At 39.9% G+C, this 25,540-nt stretch overlaps 3 protein-coding genes and 1 pseudogene across 3 annotated transcripts; 3 read left to right on the top strand and 1 right to left on the bottom strand.

The window, feature by feature from the left end:
* Positions 1-5,034: 5,034 nt before the first annotated feature.
* On the bottom strand, positions 5,035-5,776 carry LOC145498470 (uncharacterized; the record flags this gene model as incomplete). The annotated part of the gene is made up of 1 exon (XM_081478397.1): positions 5,035-5,776. A coding segment is annotated over one exon (603 nt), but the record flags the coding sequence as incomplete, so codon positions are not given.
* Positions 5,777-5,778: 2 nt separating this feature from the next.
* Positions 5,779-7,954, top strand: LOC145497714 (uncharacterized). Its single transcript, XM_081477550.1, has one exon. The coding sequence runs from the start codon at positions 6,035-6,037 to the stop codon at positions 7,790-7,792; it is 1,758 nt and encodes a 585-aa protein (XP_081333676.1). The 5' UTR covers positions 5,779-6,034; the 3' UTR covers positions 7,793-7,954.
* LOC145498469 (uncharacterized) lies at positions 7,834-9,804 on the top strand (annotated as a pseudogene).
* A 6,281-nt stretch (positions 9,805-16,085) lies between these two features.
* On the top strand, positions 16,086-23,275 carry LOC145498467 (capsule biosynthesis protein CapA-like). The gene is made up of 7 exons (XM_081478396.1): positions 16,086-16,180; positions 17,331-17,483; positions 18,010-18,154; positions 19,129-19,299; positions 20,063-20,296; positions 22,503-22,624; positions 23,125-23,275. Exons 1-7 carry the CDS (start codon positions 16,086-16,088, stop codon positions 23,273-23,275), a joined length of 1,071 nt encoding a protein of 356 aa, XP_081334522.1.
* The last annotated feature ends 2,265 nt before the right edge of the window (positions 23,276-25,540 follow it).

Genomic DNA, 25,540 nt, shown 5'->3' with positions numbered 1-25,540 from the left:
AGATATCTGCCATTAATTAAAAGCTATTCAAAACACTACGAAATATGAACCTTACTTTAAAAGATGTGCAAATCAAATTGCCTAGTTTAAATGAATATCTGTGTTTTGAGACTGATAATTGTAGAACATGATCCAGTGGATTTCATTTTCACATTGCCTTTCTTGTCATTGAAATACTAAATTAAAGAAAGCTAATTAAATATGCATAAATTAGTGCCAGATTTGCCATTTTTGCAAGGGAATAAAATATTTTGATCTTCTGTTTTTGCTATAATCATTCAGTCCCCAACCCAACCTTTGTGCCAAGTTTGAGCAAAATTGATTATTTGAGCTATGTGACTTCCTGCCTAGTTTTCTCAGTTTCTCTTAGTTTTCAACTGGTCCAGCGTAAGAATGTGATTCCTTATAAACATAGATCCTTCGTTTCAGGGTAAATGCGTAAGTCCTTCATTTCAAATGACAAACTCAATCTATCCCGATCTTCCCTGCTACATTCTCCAAAAATACACTGTTGTTCATTTCACGTTGTTGTTTTGCAAAGGACGGCTACGAAATGTACAGTTACTTAGAACGCACGTATATAGCCATTTTTCTGCTCAGTTTGGCGACGTTTTCGTTGCCTTTTTCGCCGTGGTTTGCATAAGCTCCCTGATATTATCAGGTTCGATTTTAGCCGCTTTCCCACTTGCTCCGTTTAACGCCGTTCGATGGATGTAAATGTTCAGCATTTTACAAAAAATTAATCATTACGAGGAAGGTAATGAATGCATTTTATACCTTCAATTTGAGAAATAAACAGTGCTACAGAAAAAAAAAAATACGACAGCAAGTTTGTTGTACGAGTAATTACTACTTTAATATTACTTCTTATATAATGGCACGAAAATGATCCCGTTAATAAAACGCCAGTTCCACTTTCTCACCGTCTCCATGTTAATCCTGTGGTTTCCAGGCTCCACGACAATGATGCTGGGGTACCGGGCCTCTTAGATCAATATTCCTTTTGATTTTTTGGCATTTTTGTTTTAAATTCAATGTCTTGCGAAAAAACAAAATAAAAAAATGTAGAAAATGGCCTGAAATCATATGAAACAAGGGCATCATCCCGTCTTCAACAAATCCGGATTTAGTATAATTTCCAGGGATGAATATAAGAATTGAACATTCTGATTGGTCGAAAAGCTCATCATATGACGCTATATTCACCTCGCTAGAGCTTCGTTACTAAGCTCGCCATCTTTTAATTGCCAACTCGGCAAGTTAACATGGCGGAAAGTTGCTGAATGAAGTTTTCATTTATTCGAAAGACATCACTCCAAGTACAGGATATTTAATCGAAAGGATGGAGAATTTTCAAAATGACTACTGTCGCCCTTGGACCAAAAATCTTTTCAAGAACTCGCATTCAAGGCTTTTAAGAATCGTGAACGCAGTAGTTGCGTCGGTCGCCAGCAGGTCAGATCGATCGACCGAAATTTATTTTCCTTCAAACTAAAGCGACTCATTTTTAGGTGATGATGACAACTGTGAATGAAGTCAATAACGATAAAACAAAGGTACCGGATCAATTTGTTTTTCGCAGTGTTTCACTCGTTTGTTTTAGTGCCGAACTCGATGATTAAATTGATTGACTATCGAAGTACATGTAAGCTTATCATTAAAACTACGGCTGCATACGCGTAGGCGCACGAACAATTGCGTCTGTGTTTTTATGTTTTAGTCCGTTATTTTCTAGTCCTTAATATTCACCTCTGAAAATTATACTAAAACAATTATTCGCCTCAGGCTCAGTAAACATTGGCGAATATTCACCTCGACTTTGTCTTGGTGAATATTCACCAATGTTAACTGAGCCTTTGGCGAATAATTGTTAAATAATCGCTACGATCTTTGCCATAACAGTACTATAGAAAACATTCTATGATCGTTAAAAAATAATCCATTTTTGAACATTTTATGGACAAATATAAGGAATTGGGCCATTTTATCACGTAAATTTTTAATTTTTCAATTTTCGTATTTTAATTGTTAGACTTGATCCAATGCTTTGCTTTTTAATATCTCAGTTTTTTTATATAATCGTTGCATATTTGAGAATCAGTTTCTTAATTTTTAATTTTTAATAGGCTGTCTCTGTAAAAACCGGCCACTGATTGTACCTCGAAAATTCGATTTTTCTCATAAGCTGGGATTTCGAAGCCCTTACCTAGTCAATCACTAAAATAAGTTTTATTTGATTAAAAATTCTAATTGAACTTTTCTAGGATTGATTGAAGTTCGGTCCGCTCGACACAAGTTGCATGGCTGCCGAAACTGAAAAAATAGCAAATACTGCCGGCGCTGTAAAAAAAATACAATTCGCTCAAAAGTCCCAATTCTTTTTTAAAGATTAAAGTTTTCATCCTTTGTAGCGATCCTTGAAACCTAGGTAGCATTAAAACTGCCGGCTTTTCCTTCCAGCGGTAGGTTTGTATGCAAGGTGCATTTATACGTTCTCATCTGTGTCGAGCGTGACGGTCACATACTTCGATGTTCGTTGTATTTCTGACCATTGTTTTCCTCGAAGCCGGTTTAATCATGTAGAGTCCTCTTGTAAGGTTTGTAGAAGCACTCTTTTGGACAACTCTCGGTACACCTACATGTATGAACAGCAAACAGTGATCCGGGGATCCAAGGAAGGATTGATAAATGCCACGGCCTTTTGGTGTTTACAACAGGTATTCTAGTTCCCGTGAGTATCACATACTTAAATCTTGAAGCCAGGTAAGAGATTTACGTGAATTTATCGGAGCACTTTACGAAGGCGAGTATGTTAGTTACTCACTGGAATATTTTCAAAATTTCGTGAACTTTGAGCGGTCGTTAGTTTTGAAAACTGACTTAGTGAGCAGACAAATTTTATTATTGTTTTAAATTAAGGGCCATTTATAATTTCTATTGATGTAGTTCAGCAGTTTCAAACAGGTGTCACATTTTTAAAACGTGCCTTCAAAGTAGAGTTATTTTTGTGTTTGGTTCAAAACTCGATTTAACGGGTAGAAAATCCTCTTTTAAGCGTTGAAGGAACAACATTGAATTATAATTGCAACATGGCTAAACAAACTGCTGTGATATATCTATAGTTAAAAAAAAGAATTGGGACTTTTGAGCGAATAGTAATTTTTTACAGCGCCGGCAATATGTGCTATTTTTTCAGTTTCGGCAGCCATGCAACTTGTGTCGAGCGGACCGAACTTCAGTCAATCGTAGAAAAGTTCAATGCGAATTTTTAATCAAATAAAACTCATTTTAGTGATTGACTAGGTAAGGGCTTCGAAATCCCGGCTAATGAGAAAAATCGAATTTTCGAAGTAAAATCAGTGGTCGGTTTTTACAGAGACAGCCTCTTAACAAGTCATCTTTTTTATTCTGTAAATGTTTATATAAGGGCCATTGGTTTTTCAGTTATCACTGTTGCGTGCTACCCTCAATAAAAGTTTATTATTATTATCATCATCATCATCATCATCATTATTCTAATCATAAAAAAATTACCATGTCCTCGATTGTGCTTGGTTTAAATAACACCTATTTTCCACTAATTCACTTGCCAAGTTGTCATCGGACAGTTTGTTATTGGACATTTCGTTATTGGACAGTTTGCTATCGGACAGTTCAATAAGCCAATCACATTCAAAGTTGTAGTTTAAATCAACCAAATACATTCAATGTTGTAGTTACGTGCGTGTATGCGCGCGCTTGCGCTTGCGTTTGCGTTTTTGGTGCCTAATTCCCGGTAGGAGGCGCGGTGGCTTTAGAATGTTTACATCTCCTGTTTAGGTATTTTGATGCCAATTTTCCCTTTCATTCATAACTTGGCTATTCTTCTTTTCTCGGAAATTGTAATTTTTATGATTAATTGGTAATAAGACTTCGTGTCGTCCAATTCGGTCTGTAATCATATTCGTGCTAAACAAATCGGACTCCCGCTGCGCGGTCGTCCGATTTTGTTATCACTCTTATGATAACCGACAGAATTGGACTCTACTCAGTCCTACTACCATTAATTATTATTATTATTATTATCATTATTATTATTAAGATTACAAGTATGTATAATTTCGCTACGATCGGGAACAGCCTTACCAAGTTAAAAGAATTCAGGTGTGCCCGTCGTCACCAGACAAAAGGTTTCATGAACAGAGCAATAAAGCGTTTCCACTCACGTGGCCTGTAGACATGAATATTTATTGGAAAACAGGAAGTGTTTACAAAAAGACGAGTTCAACTCGGACGGCATTCGTTTGGTACACCAACATGGTCGCCGCTTCATTGTTTTGGAACATCCATATGGCTGCCGTGACACCACGTAGAACCGACCTATAGTTATGCATGTGCATTATGAATCTTCGTCCATTTCGTAGTCCCCCTTTGCAAAACAGCAACGTGAAATGACCGAGTTCTGCGTGTTTTAGAGAAATTAGGCCACGACGGCAAAATTCGGTTGCGAATTGATCGCTGGCATTACATACTTAGTTTGAGCAGATTTTTATACAGAATTGAGTCCCGGACAGGTTCAGAGAGTGACGAAATTCCTGGGTAAAATATAAATCTTTGTTTTTCTGCTGGGCTTCCTCCCTAGCGTCAATGTCGTCATTGTTTAAGCTCCCTATTCGCGGACAACAGTGCGCTGTTGTAATACCCTCTGAAGTCCTGGATTTTGCAATGTTGTCTACCCAGAGCCTTTCGGGGTGGGGGGGGGGGGGGTGAAGCGGTTTTATTGTAAACTATCATGTGACATTCAAATACCCATTGAATGTCTAACTAGTCATTTTATGGTGAGCGTATTCTGATTAGGTGAGTGACGGAAAGATATTCATTATCATAGACTTGTAAAAGGCTTAAAATTTTAACTCGCATCGGACCCACCTTATTATATCTGAGTAACGTGAATTACAAATAAATACTCTTAATTAAGTACATGTAACGTGTTACCTTCTGCGTCACTAACTTGTACCTTGTACACAGTAAAAAAATGTTGTTTATCCACCGAGACTCTTCACCAAAGGGAATGAATCGCAAATCTAAAAGAAGCAGTGGTAGAAATCACGATCCTTTGGATGTTTCAATATATCATACATATATTTACTACTGATGGTTCATTAATTACCTGTTTTCATTGTTTCTTTAGAAGTTACTCGTGCCCTACAATAGCAATGGCAGTGGCAGTGCCGGCGCTGCTGACTGTGGCCGTGACAGCAGCAGTGACACTGGTGGTGGCAGTGACAGCGACAGCAACAGTGACAGTGGCAGTGGAAGTGGAAGTTGCAGTGGCAGTGGTACTGGTGGTGGCAGTATCAGTGTTGGTAGCACTGGCCGTGTCATTTTCAGTGGCAGTGGCAGTGGCGGTGGAAGTGGAACTGGTGGTGGTGGTGGTGGTGGTGGTGGTGGTGACGGTGATGGTGTTGTGGGTAGTACCGGTGGCAGTGGCATTGGCAGAAGCAGTATCAGTGTTGGTGGCATTGACAGTGACAGTGGCAGTGGCAGTAGGATTGGAAGTGGCAGTGGAAGTGGAAGTAGCAATGGTGGTGGAAGTGGCGGTATCAGTGTTGGTGGTGGTGGAGGTGGTGGTTGCAGTGGTGGTAACGATGGTAGTAGCAGTGGCAGTGGCAGTGGCAGAGGCAGTGACAGTGGCAGTGGTTGTGGTAGTGGTAGTGGTAGTGGCAATCGCAATGGCAATGGCAAGGGCAATGGCAATGGCAATGGCAATGGCAGTAGCAGTATCACTGTTGATAGCATTTTAACTCTTAGTGGCAGTGGCAGAGGCAGTGGAAGTGGCAGGGGTGGTGGTGGGGGCAGTGGCGGTGGTGGTGACAGTGGCAGTGTCAGTGGAAGTGGCAGTGGAGGTGGCAGTATCAGTGTTGGTGGCATTGACGGTTACATTCTAAGTGCTAGCGACCGTGATGGTTGCAGTCGGGATGGCAGTGGCAGTGGCAGTGGCAGTGCTGCTGGCGGTGACAGTGGCAGTGACAGTGGCAGTGACAGTGGCAGTGGCATGGGCGGTATTAGTGTAGGTTGCCTTTTAAGTGTTAGTTGCAGTGGCCGTGGTAGTGTCAGTGGCATTGGTATTGGCAGTGGCGGTGACGATGACGGTGGCAGTGGTGGGGGCAGTGGCGGTGGCGGTGGTGTTGGCAGTGGCAGTGTCAGTTTAAGTGTTGGTGGCAGTGGCCGTGGCAGTGGCAGTGGCGTTGTTATTGGTAGTGGCCGTGATGATGACGGTGGCAGTTTTGGGGGCAGTGGCGGTGGCTGTGGTGTTGGCAGTGGCAGTATAAGTGTTGGTGGCATTTTAAGTGTTAGTTGCAGTGGCAGGGGCAGTGGAAGCGGCAGGGGCAGTGGAAGCGGCAGGGGCAGTGGAAGCGGCAGGGGCAGTGGTGGGGGCAGTGTTGGTGGTGGTCACAGTGACAGTGAAAGTGGAAGTGGCAGGGGCAAAGGTAGAGGAAGTGGCAGTGGCAGTATCAGTGTTGGTGGCATTGAAATATTAAGTGGCAGTGGCAGTGGTGGAGGCGGTGGTGGTGGTGATGGTGGTATTAGTGACAGTGACAGTGGCAATGACAGTGACAGTGACAGTGATAGTGACAGTGGCAGTGGCAGTGGCAGTGTCGTTGGCGGTGGCGGTGGCGGTGGCAGTGGTCTTGGCAGTATTAGTGTTGGTGGCATTTTAAGTGTTAGCGGCAGTGGCAGGGGCAGTGGAAGTGGAGGAGGCAGTGGTGGGGGTGGTGTTGGTGGTGAAAGTGACAGTGACAATGAAAGTGGAAGTGGCAGGGGAAAGGGTAGAGGAAGTGGCGGTGGCAGTATCAGTGTTGGTGGCATTAAGATATTAGATGTTAGTGGCAGTGGTGGAGGTGTTGGTGGTGGCGATGGTGGTATCAGTGACAGTGGCAGTGGCAGTGACAGTGGCAGTGGCAGTGTCGGTGGCACTGGTGGTGGCAGTGGCAGTGGCCTTGGCAGTATTAGTGTTGGTGGCATTTTAAGTGTTAGCGGCAGTGGCAGGGGCAGTGGAAGTGGAGGAGGCAGTGGTGGGGGTGGTGTTGGTGGTGAAAGTGACAGTGACAATGAAAGTGGAAGTGGTAGGGGAAAGGGTAGAGGAAGTGGCAGTGGCAATATCAGTGTTGGTGGCATTGAGATATTAAGTGTTAGTGGCAGTGGTGGAGGTGTTGGTGGTGGCGATGGTGGTATTAGTGACAGTGGCAGTGACAGTGGCAGTGTCGGTGGCACTGGTGGTGGCAGTGGCAGTGGCCGTGGAAGTATTAGTGTTTGTGGCATTTTAAGTGTTAGTGTTAGTGGAAGTGGTGGGGGCAGTGGTGGTGGCGGTGTTGGTGGCATTGGTAGTGGCAGTGGTAGTGCCAGTGCCAATGCTAGTGCCAGTGGCAGTGGCAGTATCAGTTTTTGCGGCATTGACATTTTAAGTGTTAGTGGCAGTGGTGGTGGCGGTGTTGGTGGCTGTGGCTGTGACTGTGGCAGTGGCAGTGGCAGCGTCGTTGTTGGTGGCATCGATATTTTAAGTTTTGGTGGAGGTGATGGCTGTGCTGGTGGTAGTAGTGGTGGTGGTGGTAGTAGTGGTGGCAGTGGCAGTGGCAGTGGCAGTGGCAGTGGCAGTGGCAGTGGCAGTGGCAGTGGCAGTGGCGGTTACAGTGGTAATAGCAGCGGCCGTTCCAGCGGCAGCGATAGTCGCAGCGGCAGAGACAGCAGCAGTGGTTGCGGCAGTGGTAGTAGTGGTGGCAGTGGCAGTGGAAGAGTTTGTTTTCTTTTTTAATAAATCAAGATAATTCAAGGAAATCACTTTTGATATACCAGATGTGTTTGTGCATATGCGTATGGACACCCGCTGCGATTTTTTGTTTGTTTGTTTGTTTTTTAAATCTCGTCTTTGAGGCAGCGATCTTTTTTGTTTACACCAAGAATCGAGACCTCTGGGCGAAATTAGAATGTGAGTTAGTATCAGTGGTCAGGTGCGTACGTGGTTACGTACGATGTAATAATGCTCTCTGTTCTTACTCAAGCAATTCACTCTAAGTACTTGTCGTTTCCTCGACAGAAATTAGCAATGAGAGATTAAATATTAAAAGAATATTCTATTGCTTGACATCTTCATGGTACTTACATTATGCTTGTTTTCAACGAATGGAATTTAGTGGAAACTCCTAATAGTTCAAATTCTCTGTAATTGCCAATTCTTTACTGACGACCTTTAACGGCCTGCCAGGTGATTTGGAGGGAAATATATACATTTAGCCAAGCCTAAAAGCGTAACACCAGTAAAATACTAATCAATCATTTACTGTAAACAATGACCTTTAAATAAATTCAATATATTCTTCGTTTGCACTGTCACGCAATAAGAAAAATATTTCGAAGACCATTCAGTGTATAAGTTCAAGGCATTGTGAGAGATATTCGTCGAAATATTTTGCACAAACTTACAAAGCCAAATATGGAGCCGCCAATTTCGGTGTACCTCCGTTGTACACATACATGGCGACCAGAAAATAGCGTAAATATCTGGAACTTACTATGGAAATCTATGCGACTGATGTTCTGAACTGAGTAAGCAAACATTTAAATAAGCACTAATTCCCTAATACTTTAACTTTAAAAAAGCCAAAAATCACGATATTAGTATTTATTATATGGCAAGGTAGTCTTGGGGTAAATCGGTGCCTACTGATTGGTTCTTTCTTGGTCGGGATTTCGCGAAGAAATTGCCTAAAAGATTGATATTTTACAGAGCTTACAACATCGAAGAGGAAGACGAATATTCACCTAGCGAATTTTATTATCCTGAAGATCTGGAAAAGTCTGATGTAGAAATTGAAAGAGGCATCAGCGAAAGTCAGGAGGTCATAGACGATTTTATAAACAAACAGAAAAGTGTAAAAACAAATAAGAAGACAGCTTCTGATATGAAAACTCTTCTCCGCTACATGGAAACTAACGGTATGGCAAATAAATTGAAAGCCTTCCTGTATCGGAGCTTGACCACCTTTTGTCCAAATGTTTTATGAACGTACGCAGGAAAAATGGAGAAGAGTACGAGCCAGCAGCAATTTCCCATTTTCAGAAGAAATATCCATTCAAGATACACAAGGACAATGAGTTTGAAAAATCGAGAAGCATACTAGCTGCGAAGTGCAAGTCACTGGTTCACGAGCACGGGAAAGGAAAAAAGCCGCTCAGGCGATTGACGATAACGAAGAAGATGCTATTTTTGAAGCGGGAGAACTCGGTGACTTCAATCCAGTTGCACTTGAAAGAACTGTATGGTGTTTTTTAACCCTACACTTTGGTTTCCGAGCAAGAAATGAAGGTCGTAAGTTACGCTGGGGAGACGTTCAGCTTTAACAGCAGAATGACGGTCAAGAAATATCTTGGTTTGTTAGCCGAGCGAGGTACGAAGACCCGACATGGTCAGAAACAAGAACACCAAAGAGCATTCCAGCCTAAACTTCATGCCACCCATACGGAGAGATGTCCAGTCAGCTTCTACAAGAAATTCCGCAGTCGTCGGCCAGTACAGATGAATGCACCACATTCACCCTTTTTACTTGGCGGTCCGACATAATCGACATAGTCTTCAAGACTATGTAACAAAAACCGAAGATCGTAAACGGACAATGCCTGGCATATTATTCAAGTGTAGTCTGAGCAAAATGGACTGTACCGGTTTCACAAATCGGCACCTATATCAACGTACGCCCGTACATGCCAGCTTAAGGTCGTTCGCGCTCAAAATGTTTCAACGAATATATCTTTTTTAACTTGTCATGAACTAAGGTAAAGGTCAACTTTTGCCAAAAAAAAAAAAAACAAAAACAAAACTATGGGGTTACCATGCTCGTTAAAGACCATGCGTTTCAGAGGTTTTGTTAATTTTAAGACGAAGTTAGCTTACAACTATCAGACATAAAAAAGAGCTCCATTAGTGAAATTTAGATCAGGTAAACGTACTCAGTTAAACACAACTAAGTATATTAAGTTTACTTTTGGAGCTAATCCCTTTGTTTGAGGTCGAATAGGAAATATTAGCCTTGTCCCGCCACATTCCAAGAAAACTCCTCTCACGCAAGAACAGAAAAAGTAAAATAATTATAACTTCTCACGAATTGACTTTTCTTGTTGTTTTGTAAAAATGGATAAAATCGGGAAAAGAATTGATCTACGGAAAGAAAAATGGGGTTCAACGGGCATCCAAGAGATTAAATTGCAGGCGAAGTTAGCGCTCCCGGTGCCAAGCCCCATACGCGCTTATATCTATTCCTTAGTGCGCGCGCTTGATGTATGACATCGGTGACCATGGACAGGAATTTCGTGCGCAGAAAGGATGCGCAGTAACAATGAGCGCGAACATCCTTAAGATCTTGAACAATCGCAATAACAATCAGATTCAATTGGGCCGAAATTATTTAATAATGTTTAGTACATTTGAATCATAACATGTAGATTGGAATACCATGTAATGATATTCAACTCTTTAAGAAAACTTTGGCGTTTAACAAACTTTTAACAAACACATTGAGGGCTCAAGTTTAGAGCTCGTTACGTTCACGGTTTTTTTTTTTTTTTTTTGAAGTTGACTAATGTCCAAGTGCTGGTTTTCGATTGGATCGCCGCGAGGTTCTTGTCAGGTTAACTTGTTGTAAACAGTGCTGGGTTGTTCGGAAGCCGGTTAACGCTAACCCAGGATTAAATGTTAACCAAGGTGTAAATGTTTCATTTGTTCAAATATTTTTCATGCTTTTGTTTTGTGTATTTTGAGATTATTCAAACTCAAAACAGAAGGGCAAACAATATACAGAAAACCTCACCCCAAATTTCCAAACCTCAAATCAAAACTCTCGCTCATCCTGGGTTAGCTTAATCGGGCTTTGAACAACCCAGCCCAGGAGCTCCGCTTTTAGACTTGGCTAAATCTATATATTATTTCTTGTTAAAAACTATAGTAGCAAACAACCGATCGCCCTGTCCCTTGACAAATAGTTTGGAAATGACCTTGGACGCGAATTTTAATGAATCGATTTATTATTATTATTGTTACTAGTTTGCAAACTGTGTGAGGTTGTTAGGCGTAAGTGAAGAAGAATTATTTTCTTAAATTCTGACTTTAACAATGGAAAAAGTGGTCCCTTATAGCTTTCAATTAAAGTCCATTCGTTGACAACAATTTATGACAGTTTTCGCCGATTAAATTACAAAACAGAGAATATTTATTTCACAGAACTTACCCCATTTTACAAATTTCTGTCGTGGAAACCACACATATTTATAATGCATAGTCTCTATACAAGCTGATTTCCGTACGAGTTTAATGATCGCTACGATCATAACGTGGCGATCATCTGTATGGAGAATGGCTAGCATATGAATCGCTTAACTTCTTCCGCAGCGATCGCCATCAACGATACGAAAACCCGCCCTGAAGCACCGCAAACGCCCTAGTTTTTCATATGTTGTTTGAAACATTTCCAGTCTGGGACAGTTTTGACAAATAATCAGACAACAAAGGGCAGTAAAATCTGAATGTCTTACGGGTTATGTTTTGGTGACCGTATGTGGCGGTGGCGTAGGGGGCGGAAAAACTATCCCTTTCATTGACTTGGCCGTGAAAAATATCACCTGCATGGCATTGCACTCGATCATTTTAGTTTTTTGTAGCCAAGTAATTCAGCCATTAGTGCCATCTAATAATGATTTTCGCTGCGCACATCCTGGCTTTGTCCTTCTTAACAGTCACTGCTCGAGGAGGTAGAGTCATGTTAATGTTCAGTATCTATTTTGCAGTTGTAATTCCGTGTTCTCTTTTTGTGCCGTTTCTGTCCTGTCTTCTACTGAGTCCCTGTGGCGGATTATTTTTGTTCTTATTTTTTTCTTATTTCTATCCTTATTTTTATTTTAACCATATTGTACGAGAAAAGTCAGCTGGGTAATTAAAACACACGAAATCAGTAAAATGAAAAAAGTGAGGTTTTGCCATTTCTTTTCTTTCAGAGCAAGTCACCTTGCTGTTCGTTGGTGACATCTCTTTCTCTGGTCCTGTGAAGTATTACGTAGAACATAATTACCACTCGTATAACGACTCGTTCAGAGATGTGGCTCCTTTCATCAGAGACGCGGACATTTCAGTCGCAAATTTGGAGTCTCCTTTTGTCAGCAAAGACGTGTATCGCTACAAGTACAAAGGAAAAAACGGGGTTTACCTGTATTCAAGTCCTGAAGCGGCCTCGGCCTTGAGGTACAGTAACCACACTTAGTAGTTTCGGTCGTGAATATATGCATCTCCTCGATAGACCAGCTGTAATTATCAATTATAACAAGTGGATTTTCTTAGACGGCACAAACTGTAAGGGAAGATATCATACATTATTAAATTCTAAACCTCGGATAATGCAATTCTAGCTTTCTGATTGGTTCGCTGGATCTCGGTTACCAGCCAGTATACCTACGTTTGATCTTATATGGAAATGAATGCGGTAAATGTCGCTCGGCATAAACTTTTTCGCTGGAAGCCAAGTTTCGTCGACAAAAAAAATGGATGAAAAAAAGCAGATTCGGTAAGCTATCTACCGAAGAAATACAGAAAATTATGGACAATGCCATCCCAGTAACAACAAAAAAGCCACAAAGTTCGAGATTAGCTTATTTAACGGTACGTGCACGTTAAGTTTCCTTTAAAAGTTGCAAAATTAAAATATGACCGTCGAGATTTTACACATTCATGAAGATTATGTAACAAAAACAATGTTTACCTTAACAAAATGGCTTGTTAGTCCTGGTGGCACCAAATTTCGAAACCGATATAAGAAACGTCAAAGGTAGGACTGAATGTTTGTTTGAAATGTTTTTACACGTCCGCGAGGAAGAAAGATGGCACGTATTGCGAAATCCCTTAGAGCCGCCATTGATCATTTCCTTCGCACGCCGCCGCACAACAAACCGTTTTCCATTTTCTCTGACCAGGCAAATAAATTATTAGAGCATTTGTAAAAGGTCTCAGGAAAACAGGCATAATTGCCGGTGTAGTCCATAAGAAACCAATTTCCAATGAGCAGATGAGGAAACTGTTCGACTAGAGCGAGCTCGGATCGGCCGAGAGCAAAAATCCCGCGCGGTTACAGAGGACGACCCGAGTTTTAACTCGCTCTCTTTTTTGGCCGAGAGGACGGGAGAATCGACGACAGCTGCGCCAACAATTCTGTCCTTGCGAAAAACACCTCAAGGAGTTGAGTGTTTTGAAGTGAACCGAAGTAAGCCCGGTTCTTTACCAGCCACGAAAAACCATCAGGGCGGCCTCGGAGATTCTGAAGATGAACCTGACGCTGAGTTTCTGTCCCTGACTCTGAATCTGGCCAACAATGAGCTCCACACATACAGCTCGAAATGCCAAGGCTTTCAAAGTAAGAGAATTCTGAAAGAGGTCTTGTCGAGGATAATTTTGGCTCAACGTCTTTGTCACAGGGCGATCAAAGTTTTCCGCAGCATTATTACAACGGCAATGTGCAAGTGGACAATTATTCGGCTCTTCTCCATGACTCGAGCTTGAACACTTTTCAAACTTTCTGTCCAGGGATATATTTCCTTCATTTGATAGACGTTCCTTGAATTCTACTTGATTGTAATTTCACTCACAAATTCGCTTGCTTCGCTTTCAAATTTTTCATTCAACTAATAGCCCTTATCACGGTTACCTTTGCTCATTTGCATTACAATAAAATCTAGCATGTATGTGAGGCAATTTCGGGCTATTTTGTAGTTTTAGCCCGAGATTGCCTCGCATCCACGTTGGATTACATTGTAATGCAAATGAGAAAAATTAACCGTGAAAAGGGCTATTTTACAAACGACGCGCATGTCATGTGATTTCCCACTTGTTGTTGTTTTTGCCACATCGACTTCCGGTCGCTTTGTAAAATTAAAATCCAATAAAATTAAGCTATAATTTCCAAGCATACAAACGCACCGAATTTAATAAAACAATTATTCCATTCGCGCTTGTTGGATATGAGATTGGTTATGGCCAACTCATATCCAACGTGCGCTCATGGAATAATTGTTAATTATCTTTTAACTGTGAGAGGAAAATAAGAAAAGAGAAAAGTAATGTTGCTAGGTATGTTGGAGTTCGTAATATACCCGCCGTATATTGAAAAGATGTAAAGAAACGTTTTGATGCATCATATATTCGAACTGCGGGAGAAAGATCAACAGACAGGAAAGATCATAAATTGTCAGCTGTAAATCGATTTTGAGCTGTATTTAACTAATAAGGAAGCCTCGTCTGTGCTCTGCCCTGTTGTAAAGCACACAGGAAGCGTTAGAGCACGAAAGAAGTTTAGGAGAAAACACGAGACGTAGTCGAGTGTTTCTTTCTATTTCTTGAGTGCTGTACCCTTTTTCCAAGTGCTTGACAACGGAACAGAGCACACTGGAGGCTTCTTTATTTGTTTTATGATAAAGAATCCATTAATTTCCATATACATTCAGCTAATATTTTCAACCAAACGTTTTTTTTTCTTTTGCAATACGGCACGATTTTTATGCTACTGATAAGATACAAGATTAACTCTATTCTTTGCCAAACAATACTTACTCTGCTTACATTTCGTTGCATTACGCTACAATGCAATGCACTACATTGTATTATATGACATGACTTTACATTAAAGTACAATACAATACATTAATAACAAGAGGTGATATTACAGTCCGCTACAATTGCATTTTAATGCGTAAATTAGAATACCCTCCTACTTATATGATATTTACTTATAACAATAGAGCAGCCACACTGCCTTGTGAATAACGTTTTGGTGTTATTAAGTTGACAAGAGGCATAGGTGACAAATTAACAGGTAACAAACGAGTTTTACGATAACTGCAGAAATTCTCTCGCGCTCATTGGCTAATTTTCATCGTCAATATGTGGACTGACACATGAATTTATAATTTGTGCTATGCGTCAACGAGCGAGAGCGGACAACTTGATAGTCTGTTATCGTAAAAAAGAAATTGATGTCAGTTTTTCATACGTCTGTCCTGTTATTGACAATGAATTTCGTCATAAAATTGTCAAGGTAGTCTGCGGATCCACAGCTACTTTGACAATGTTATGACGAAATTCATCATCAATAACAGGACAGAGGCATGATAAACTGACGTCAATTTGTTAAGTTGAAAAGTTAAGAAATTCTCTAATCTAAGAATCTTCTCTCGAGTTCTACAGATCCATATGTAATATCTGGCAAGTAAGCAGAAAAGACGAGTTTTCTTGCTAAAGAAAAATGGTTTAAAGCGTCATACTATTGCTGAACTAAAATTACTGGTTACGTTTACATGCTTTGGTTTTTATCCATTGTTTAAATTCTTGCCAAAAAGCGAGGTTACACTGCAGGACCAAAATAAATGAATCAAACTTTCCACCTCAGTTTTGCAGAAGGTGCATAGGTCGCTATGTTTTATTCATACTTTCTTGAGAAAAGAATTCGCGGCAAGTCTGCTATATAAAAGTCTAACTTGAAAAATGATTAGTTTACTAATTTTCGAACATTAAACGGGAGTAGGTAAACCGATTTCCAGTCGATTGTTTCGCTATTTTTTAATTCACATTCAGCCAACCATTTTTCCTGACTTCGAAAAGGGCATTTTTTTTTTTTTTTCTTTGTAGTAACCAGTCTTTTATAAAAAAAGAACCTTGGTAGACTTTTTGGCTTCTAAGAAACTTTGATGAAATCTTTGAGAGGTGGTGGTACTATGCAACCGGCTGTCTTTGCTTATTTCTCTCGAGAGATTTTAAAGAAGATTTTAGACCATTAAGAACTAGAAAGTTTGCTGTAACATTGTTCATGAGAAGATAAAAAGGTATTCGGGTCTTAAAACAGGTCTGTAACGTTCTGGATACCTTTACCGCTCCACGATTTACAATATACGGGTCTCTTGTCGATTCGTATCAGAGAGTTATTCCATAGAGGTCATGAAAAAAAAAAAAGTTTGGTAGAGCTCACATTCACCTCGTAGCTTGTCTCTGACCAAATTTGTAAAATTTCCGTCGTTAAGGCATGTGTTGTGCTGATAAAATTAGAGAAGTCATGTTTGTTAAGGTGCCCTCTAGCGAAAACGGCAGGGCCACCATAATGTTGCAGCTGCCAGTCAAGTAAGTACTTCCATTTGCCGTGATTTTGTAAATCAAGGTACTTCTTTACTGACGTGGATTTAAGAGCTTTGTTAAAGCTTATTAATTCTATCATTCTCAGACCACCTTCTGGGTAATCGCTAATCATTGTGTTTCGTTTGACCTTGTCTCCCTTGGCGCTCCATAAAAAAGTTGAAAAATAGAGTATTTATTTCTCCCATCACACCGGCGTTGATTTGTTGGAAGGGGCGACAAGATGTAAACTAGTTGAGAAGCTATCAGGTTCTTAAGTACCGTTGTTTTTCCAAGCAAGGACAGTCTTCGAAGTTCCCAACGACCTAAAGAGTTGGACTCTTTTGCAATTTATCAGTATAACTCGCCCCAAAGTTTCTTCTGGGCTTGTAGAAAACCATACATCTAATGCTTTTCCATTTCCATTTTAAGTTTTTTTCAAGGCGTAGTTTGTCACCTCTATCTTTATTGGCCCCGATCCAAAGAACTTCCCTTTTTGTTGTTTAATCTTAGGCCTGAAACCTTACTAAAACTCTCTAGAACTTCTAAAGCAGATATCGGAGATTACTTCGAGCCGTCAAGAATAAGTATTGTATCATCGGCGTACTGGCTAAATTAATTTCGTTTTTGGATACCATTATTCCTTTTATGTTTTCGTTTTCCGAATTTTTTCAGCAAGAACTTCGACGCCAAGAACGAAGAGGTAAGGCGGAAGGTGGCAGCCCTGCCTATCTCCCCTTTTAAGTTTAAAAAAATCAGTGGACTACCCGTTGTTTAGAGAGCAGCTCTTGATGTTGTTATAACAGATATTAATCCATTTGATCATTGAGGGACCAAAATCAAACTGTTGAAAGTTTCTTTTTCTTTTTTTCTTTTTTTTTTTCTTAAATTAAGGGCCTCTCCACGGTGTCAAAGGCTTTCTCAAAGTCTAAAAACGTTATTTTCCAAACGAGGAAACGTGGCGTCAGCGTGCATCTGTTCTCTGATAAAACACGCTAAAATGAGCCAATCACAATCCTTGTTAGAATTGTTCAAATAAGATGATTAGCTATCGAGACAAAAGCTGTCAATCAAAAGCTGGACTTTTGGTTTCGAGTTGCTTTTAAGATGGGAAATACGATCGCTTCAATGTTCTCTTTTTAGTTTGATTTGAAAATAGGGATCTAAAAGATTCTAGTTCAGAGGAATGCCGCCGCATTGTGGCTCATGAAAACGCACACTTTTCAAATGGAAGTTACGAAACAAAAACAGTGAAAATGCGAAATACTGAGCTGTGTTTGAAAGGAGCTAGATATATTTACGGCTCACAGCGGTAAGCAAGATTGTCCGAACTAGCGTCAAAGTTGGAGAGACTAAACTACTTCCACTGGTTCTAATCCGAGAATGTCACAGGACGCTTTCAACTGATCGCTTGTCGGGTAGTGAGCGTTGTAATTGCTGAGTTTTACTTCGCTGAGATGACTGGAGATCGCTATTTAATTTAGCGAATATGCGTTACTACACTGCGCATGCATGTCAGTGTTGTTTGAGTATTTTTCAAAAATAAGACTTCTTATCATAAACAGACACGGCTCAAGTGGTGTTTCTGTCCTGTTACTTCTGAAGTATAATTTCTGTCTTCGTAAGAAATATAATGTCTTTTTTCGAAGCGCTCGCTAGTTTGAGAATTTGTATATTTCGCTACGTGATTAAGTTTACCGTTTTGTCGGATTTTAGAACAGTTTTAACACTTCTGTTTTTCTGTTGTTAACAATGGCCTCCAGGCAGCTATGTTTACCGCCAATTTCATTCTTTGCCATTTTCCATGACAGCAAATATTGTGTTGTATTGCTTGTTAGTTTTGCAGGATTTGACGTGGTTACACTGGCTAACAATCACCTCAATGACTTTGGATCTAAAGGAGCAAACTTTACGGTGCAAGTTCTCAAGGGAGTAGGCATAAAATATTTTGGTGTCAATTATGGGACATTAAATTCCTCTCAGGCAGGTAGAGACCATTCTAATTCGGCTTAGGATATAACTGTTATTTAATTCAATTCGTGATAAGGCTCTTCTCGGGACCTACAAGCTCCATTGGAGATGTGCTGGCCTAATGGTTGAACTTCGTAGCCCTACCCAGGGTCACTGCGGCGTTGTGTTCTTGAGCAAGACACCCAGGTGTATAAATGGGTACCAGCGAAGTAAACCCGCGATAGACAACTAAAAATCCGTGCAAGGAGAACTAGATATACTCCGAATCGCTTAAGGTGGCTTACTACAGTTTTGATGGATTATAACAGCCCAACCTCTAACTCTTTTGAAAAATGTTCCAAGCTGTTTTTCCTTTCGATATTTACTGTTTACTTAAGTCTTTTACCATTCTATGTGAAACTTGAACAATTAAACGTCAACAAATGGCCAAAATAAGCGACCGAGTACCTAAGGAGAGACTGGGCACTAGTAGGTTAAATCACGTTTTTCGCAAAATCTACCCGTATGACCGTAACTCAAAATTTCAGGAATAAGAAATTGGCTCTGATTTAACATTCATGCAAAGTAAAATGAAAATCTGCAAGACAGATTTTTTGCAAACTAAGAAAATGTGAAATCCAAAATAGCTCAGATTTATATTTTACTTTGCATGAATGTTAAATCAGAGCCAATTTCTTATTCCTGAAATTTTGAGGTGGGGTCATACAGGTAGATTTTGCGAAAAACGTGATTTAACCTACTAGTGCCCAGTCTTTCCTTAGGTACTCAGTCGTCCATTTTGGCCATTTGTTGACGTTTAATTGTTCAAGTTTCACATAGAATGGTAAAAGACTTAAGTAAACAGTAAATATAGAAAGGAAAAACATCTTGGGACATTTTTCAAAAGAGTTAGAAGTTGGGCTGTTATAATCCATCAAAACTATAGTAAGCCCCCTTAATGCTATCTTTGTCATTTCGTTTTTCTTTCTTGTTTTGTTATTGTACAGGAGCCTCTGATCATGACCAAAAACGGTATCAGAATTGGATTCCTAGGATATTGTAAATTGGAAACCGATTACAAGTTGAAAAAATGTGGCGGGATACGGTTGTTGTTTAACGCTGGCCCTGCTGTTTACCGAGATGACATTGCCACCCGGGACGTCAAAACGCTTAAGGAGGTATTTTTATTTAAAATATTCAAGAATCTTAGTCAACATAGCTAAGATTTGTACGAATGCCTAATTCATTTATTGAAAAAATCATATCTTTGTAAAAGAATAATTATCATTATCATAAATAATACAGGTGCTCCAATTGGTCAAAACCCATTGACTATTGCCCTAGGAAACCCATAAAAAACTGAAGCAATTCCTTTTCGATACGGCAACACACCGAAGGACATCTCCAACTGCAATAGGAGAGAGCTAAATTCAGCTGAGGGTATAGTCGAACTCCCCCCCCCCCCTTTCCCCCCTTCAAAAAAAAACAAATGAAACAAAGTTATACCGCAAATAGTTTCTTCTTTCACCACTAATATCTTATGCAAGAAAAAAGTTATGTTCTTCCAGATGGAAAAGATGACCTAATCTCTTCTTGTAATAGGATTGATGGTGATCAGTATGAAGTCACTGCATGTCCCTCATTTCTTGCATTAGAAGCCTCAAATATTAGCTTGTGCCAAACTGCACCACCCAACCCCTCCCGGCCCTCAATCGCATCCAGGATAAAAATTAATGAAGCTAAATTATAAATGGAATGATAAATATAAAAGGGGGCGGTGTGTAGCAGTTAACATAATATATTCACACCGCCCTACCTCACAGATGGTAACACATTCTGCTTATTTTGCTGTTGTGTTTTGTTTTGTTTTGTTTTGTTTTTTGTTTTTTTTGTTTTGTTTTGTTTTTTTGTTTGTTTGTTTGTTTTTTTTACTTTTCCAAGGCCAACGTCGACGTTATAGTGGTGTACATGCATTGGGGTAAAGAACTTTCCTTACAACCACGGCCTTACCAGCTTCATATAACTAAACATCTTGTGTCCCTTGGTGTACAAGTTCTCATTGGATCACATCCCCATGTGCTGCAGCCACACTGTATCCATGGAAACAAGCTTATTGCGTACAGTTTAGGGAATTTTATGTTTCCTCCGAGCCGCACACCGGGTGGAAATGATCCGGTAATGTGCACTGCCAAAGGCTGCGTTCGATTGGACTTATTCGTGAATAAACAGAAATCGTCTTCCGGTATTTTTCTATCCAAAACAAATTTAAAAAAAAAAAAGATTTAGTGATATTTCGTAAATATTTTCAAGAAAAAAGTTTGTTTTACTTTTTGCATAAGGGTTGATCCCCGCCAACTTGGCGCTAAATCACTCGTTGATCATCCAAAATCTCATATCCAGCGCACGATTGTGCGATGATTGTTCAACACCCATTCGATTGAGTGACTATAGAAGCTTTTAAAACTCGCTGGCTACTAAATAAAAATTCTTTTGTGAGTATTGCAGCCATTTATTACAAGGGTCTACTCCGATTTCGAAATTCGTGAGATGCATTTCAAGCGTGGCTTAGGTAGCAGGTACCCGGAATAAACAGGAATAATAACGTCACTTCCTCTTTTGCTTCTCGTCTTTTCAAAACAAAAAGAATATCGGTAGAATTGGGGGGGTGGGGAACTACTTGATGAACATTTTGATAGGGAGTGCCCTATAATCTGAACTTTTATCCTACACTAGATAATATTCAGTTGCATTTCACTTTACTCTATACTCCTACACTCTATTCTATGAACCCAGTGACTTTCAAAGTTTTGCACAGCGCCGCAAATGATCCCGACCGGTCAAATGATTCTCAGACCAGAATTGTTGTCAAAACTGAGCCGCAAATGATCTCGCAGGGAAACGCGTACGAGCAATATTGAATGATACATTTTATTGCATAATATTGTGAAAAGAGGACGGGGTAAAAACTACAATGATCGGTCGATGACTCTTCCAGCGAATTAATCATTTTTAAAAAACATAATTCCTCGCTGTCCGCTTTTCTGACTTTGTGTTTGATTTTTAGGGGCTACGTTTCTTCTTGCGTTTGACTCGCGCTCAAGGACTCTTCTTTATTAATTTTTCCATGAGGGTGTACAGGACTGATTAAAGGCGAAGACTTTTATGTCATGAATCACAAGTCCCAAATGCAGACATAACCTCCAAAGTGCCCCGGGATAACGTCTATAACCAACGCACCAGCAATAATTTTAGGTCGTAAAGAGGTTTAATTGTGGAGAACTCGAACTCTTAACTATACATGTCGTTGCTGTATGTATTATGTTTGTAAATAAATGTTACAAACATAATACATCAAGAGCGGAACAACTAATTACAACAATGGAAATAACATAAGAATAACATAGGAAAGACGGGACAAACGACCATTTAGGAATACAGCCAAAAGTAACGGCTACCCGAAAGTAGCGGCCCCTTTTGCCTGCTAAATCCGAAAGTAACGGGGCCCGTTACTTTCGGAATTCTACGGTATATCGGCAGGAGCCGTCGGGTACTTAAGATATGATACTATGGGAAGTAGCTCACTTAACAAAGCATAACCTGAGAATCCCGACTATGAAGGAAACTATTTTATTTGACAAAGTCAGAACAGGCACGGCGTTCATGGACTAATCCGGAAAATAATTTGTTACTCACGAATAAAGTCAACTGAATGCACCCTTGTTACTGAGTAACATAGCTTACACTTCTAGATAATATTATAGTTTGATTCCTATCAGGTACTTGATCTCCAATCTGACGCATTTTTTTAATCCACGCTTGTGTCAAGCTGATCAGCATCTTGTCAGAAGGTCGAACAGGGCGTGGGGGGGGGGGGGGGGTGGGGGGAGGTCTCTGGCACGGCTCACGAATGGAAAAAATAGCGAATCACGGATAAGGAATGTCAAAATCTCATTTTCCCGAATTACGAACTTGAGCAGGTAAGGTGTCTTTTTAACGTCCTGCTCTCACGCTAGAAAGAGTGTTTAGAGAAAGCAAAATGGTGAAAGACTAAGTAAAGGCTCCTTATTGCAAATCGCATACCCAAATCACTTTCAACAGACGACTCTAACCATTCGGAGGACTCAGTTATCAATATCACGTAGAACAGAGAGGTGAAATCACGAATATCGGCTAGTAAATCAAGTTCTTTGCGGGTCATGCAAAACCTTGAGGCAACGGATCCCGAAGAAAACGTTCTTAAATTCACGTTTCACAGAAAATAAATTCAACACATCACGAGAATACCCCTGAACGACCCTCTTTGTCGTGTATTTTAGCGACCTTCATATTTGCCATGATTTCATCCCGGGTTTAATTCGATATCGATATTATCTTTCAACAGAAGCTGTATGGAGCACCGGGAGTGAAACCTGATGAACAGCGGATCAAAGAGTACGAAAGCTACACTCTTGGAAACTGTGAAAATTTCAAGTTAAGCCAGATTCTTCAAGTTACAGTTACAAGGTGTAATGAATTGACCATTGTTTAATCAGTTTGTAGTTTCAAGGATCCTTTGGCACCTCCCGCTCCTGTGATATGAAACGTATTATGGAATTTTCATTTACCTGTATGGGATCTTAGTGCAACAGGCCACGTATTTCTAACAACACAGAACTAAACCTTCAGTAATTAGGAAAGTAATTGGGAAGGTTTTCAATATTCCAAGTCACTACCTTAAGAAGGGGATGGGGAAGGGGTCGCAGTGCTGTTAGGATCATAATTCTGTATTTTAAATAAAATACTAGCTGGAGTTTAGAATCCAGACATTGTTGGTATGCTCCCTACTATGACAAAAAGATCGCGAATTTTTAATTTATCTCTTTACTTATTTTTTGTTACTTTTGAATAAAATGCAAAATTTGGTTGTTGTTATGACAACACTGGTTAGTTTGAAAGCCTGACTTGCAAACTAAATTATTGAATTCTACAGTAACACCCTTTTGTTGTCTCTTATTTTTTACTAGGAATGGTGTCTTGGCAGCTAAATATATTCCTGTGCGAATAGTATTTGATCATAAAACCAAACGACATCACCCTAAGCCTACAGAAAACGCCACGTGGATAGATGTTTGTGGAAATGAAGACAAACACTGTCAGAGATGTTACAAGAATTAAAAACTAACACAAAAATTAAACATCAAAAGAATAAAAAAGACAATAAAGTCTTTCTTACATATGGCCAACGTTATGCAACGTAGACTGGTGAAATTATAATATAATTACGGAATTTTGTGAAAAACACGATTGGACGTGAAACCTTTGTAAGGTTACCGTATACCTTTAGAAGTTTCTCGTGACCAAGCGATGTAGCGCGCGCGTTCGTTTTAAGCTGTAGATACCTTAACCCCTATATCAAATTAAAGATTTCAGACCTGGCTATCAAACTGTACCAAGAATTTTGGAATAAAATGAACTGTCGAATTTTTCACGACCTCTAAGTGCGAGAGTTTATTTTTGGATAAAATGATTTAATGAACGAGTGTCATTGCACGAAGAGTCTCTCTAGATATGCGAATTCGCTGCATTTCTCTCGGGAATTGAGGGTAGGTTTGTACTTTCGTGCGTAAAATGCTTCGAACAGGCGTAGGTTTACAGGATTGTTTTCCAGTATAATGGTACAATTCGAAAGATCAGAGGGAATGGCAGACCAATTACACCATACAATGAACAATCTATAGCCTAAATTGACGTTTAAAATTGAGAAATTAGAAATAACACCCAACGGCCTCTCACTGTCACTACTTGATTTCAAAGTCACCGTCTCTAAAGACGGCAAAAGCTCTTTCGAATTTTACAAAAAAAAAAAGACAGCAAAGAAACCACTATTCAATCACCATCAATCAGCAATACCCGGCCAAGAAAATCAAGGATCAACTTCATTAGTAATGAACGGAAACATATCCAAGATAAACGTTCTACAAAAACGACAACCACAAAGCATCTAAACATGTTTGAGGACATCCTCCGTCTTCATGGGTATTCAGATATCAGCATAGAACAAACGAAACACCCCCAGAGCTATCCGAAAGACAATCGACCTTTCAAAACAGAATGGTCGTACCTCAAGATTCCATATATTTCTGAACTACTCGACTACAGGATCACTAGCATATTTTCCGAAAAGAGGAAATACCAGTACTTTTCACGCACAAGTCATACACCCTCAGACAAGCTCTCTCCCACAACACCACGGAACGGACATGCACGAGGGACAACTGCCCTACCTCCAACACTAAATTGTGCTTACTAAAATAGAAACGGTGTTTATCAAATCACGTGTAACAACTGCAATCAACACTACATCGGGAGCACTACACGCTTTATCCACGATCGTGTTAAGGTGGCTCCATAGGGTAATCATTCATCACGTTGCGCGCGCTAGTGTTATGTTTTGAATGCTGTTTTTGCATTCGTTTTCACACCCAGTCTTTTCAAACCTATTAAATGTATTAAGCAATGATGATATGTTGATTCACTATCATCTCTGTTAAAATCTTGGATTTAGATTTTTTTGGCTTTAATTGTTGAATTATAAATACCGAAACAAATGCGTTTTTCACCGTTTTTATGGTTTATTTATGATTTGGTTGAATTTCCTTCTGTGAAGTTGTCCAAAATTTTTACGGTACATTGAATACGGCGGGATACGAATTTTAAACACGAAAAAAGTAGGGTCTGTGCGGACAGCTTTTTTTTTAGATTTTTGCAGATTTATGTCTTTTACCGCTGCAGAAAAACTGGTCGGATAGATTCCGCTGAAAAACGAGCTCTAACTAAAGTAAAATATTTATTACCAATCTGCCAAATTTTACGAAATTTCACAGTAGGAAACGCGACAAAATTCACTGTCAGTTTTGCTTTTTGTGCTCATGTTGACGTCATTAAATATCGAAAAAACACTGACGTTTTCCTTTGAGAGCGCGCAGATTACTTGAGCTTTCGTCCTATGCGCACGTGCGATCGTAAAACTAGAGGAAGCCACCTAAACAACAAAAAACTCCTCTGTAAAGAAACATATTTCTAAGTGCCAAAACGAAGTCCACAAAGGCATCGAAATCAATACCATGTACTGGAAAACGACCCCGCAAACTTACGCCTGTTCGAAGCATTTTACATACGAAAGTACACACATACCCTCAGTTCCCGAGAGGAATGCAGCAAATTCGTGGACCTTTTGTTCTAATGACTGTTTTATCATATCTAGAGAGGCTCTTTGTACAATACCACCCGCCTATTAGATGATTTTATCCGTTTTTTATTCATATTTGTACCTTATTATTTATCTTATACATTTTACTCTCGGCATTCTTTCGCTTTTCACACGTTTTTACATTACGTTTGTAATTAAGCCTTACGCGGAATATTTTCCTTATCCCCGAT

The sequence above is a fragment of the Orbicella franksi genome, chromosome 9 (genome assembly GCF_964199315.1).
Source record: "Orbicella franksi chromosome 9, jaOrbFran1.1, whole genome shotgun sequence".
Lineage (NCBI taxonomy): Eukaryota > Metazoa > Cnidaria > Anthozoa > Scleractinia > Merulinidae > Orbicella > Orbicella franksi.
The sequence above is the reverse complement of the archived record's forward strand: the minus strand, read 5'-3'. Positions and strand labels throughout refer to the sequence as shown.

Bases quoted from the DNA above. Each gene is read 5' to 3' on its own strand.
- LOC145497714 (XM_081477550.1), top strand. From the start codon at position 6,035: ATGGGCGGTATTAGTGTAGGTTGCCTTTTAAGTGTTAGTTGCAGTGGC.
- LOC145498467 (XM_081478396.1), top strand. From the start codon at position 16,086: ATGTGTTGTGCTGATAAAATTAGAGAAGTCATGTTTGTTAAGGTGCCC. The intron at 18,155-19,128 runs GCAGGTAGAGAC...GTTATTGTACAG, and splicing joins GGACATTAAATTCCTCTCAG to GAGCCTCTGATCATGACCAA. The intron at 20,297-22,502 runs GTAATGTGCACT...ATCTTTCAACAG, and splicing joins CACCGGGTGGAAATGATCCG to AAGCTGTATGGAGCACCGGG.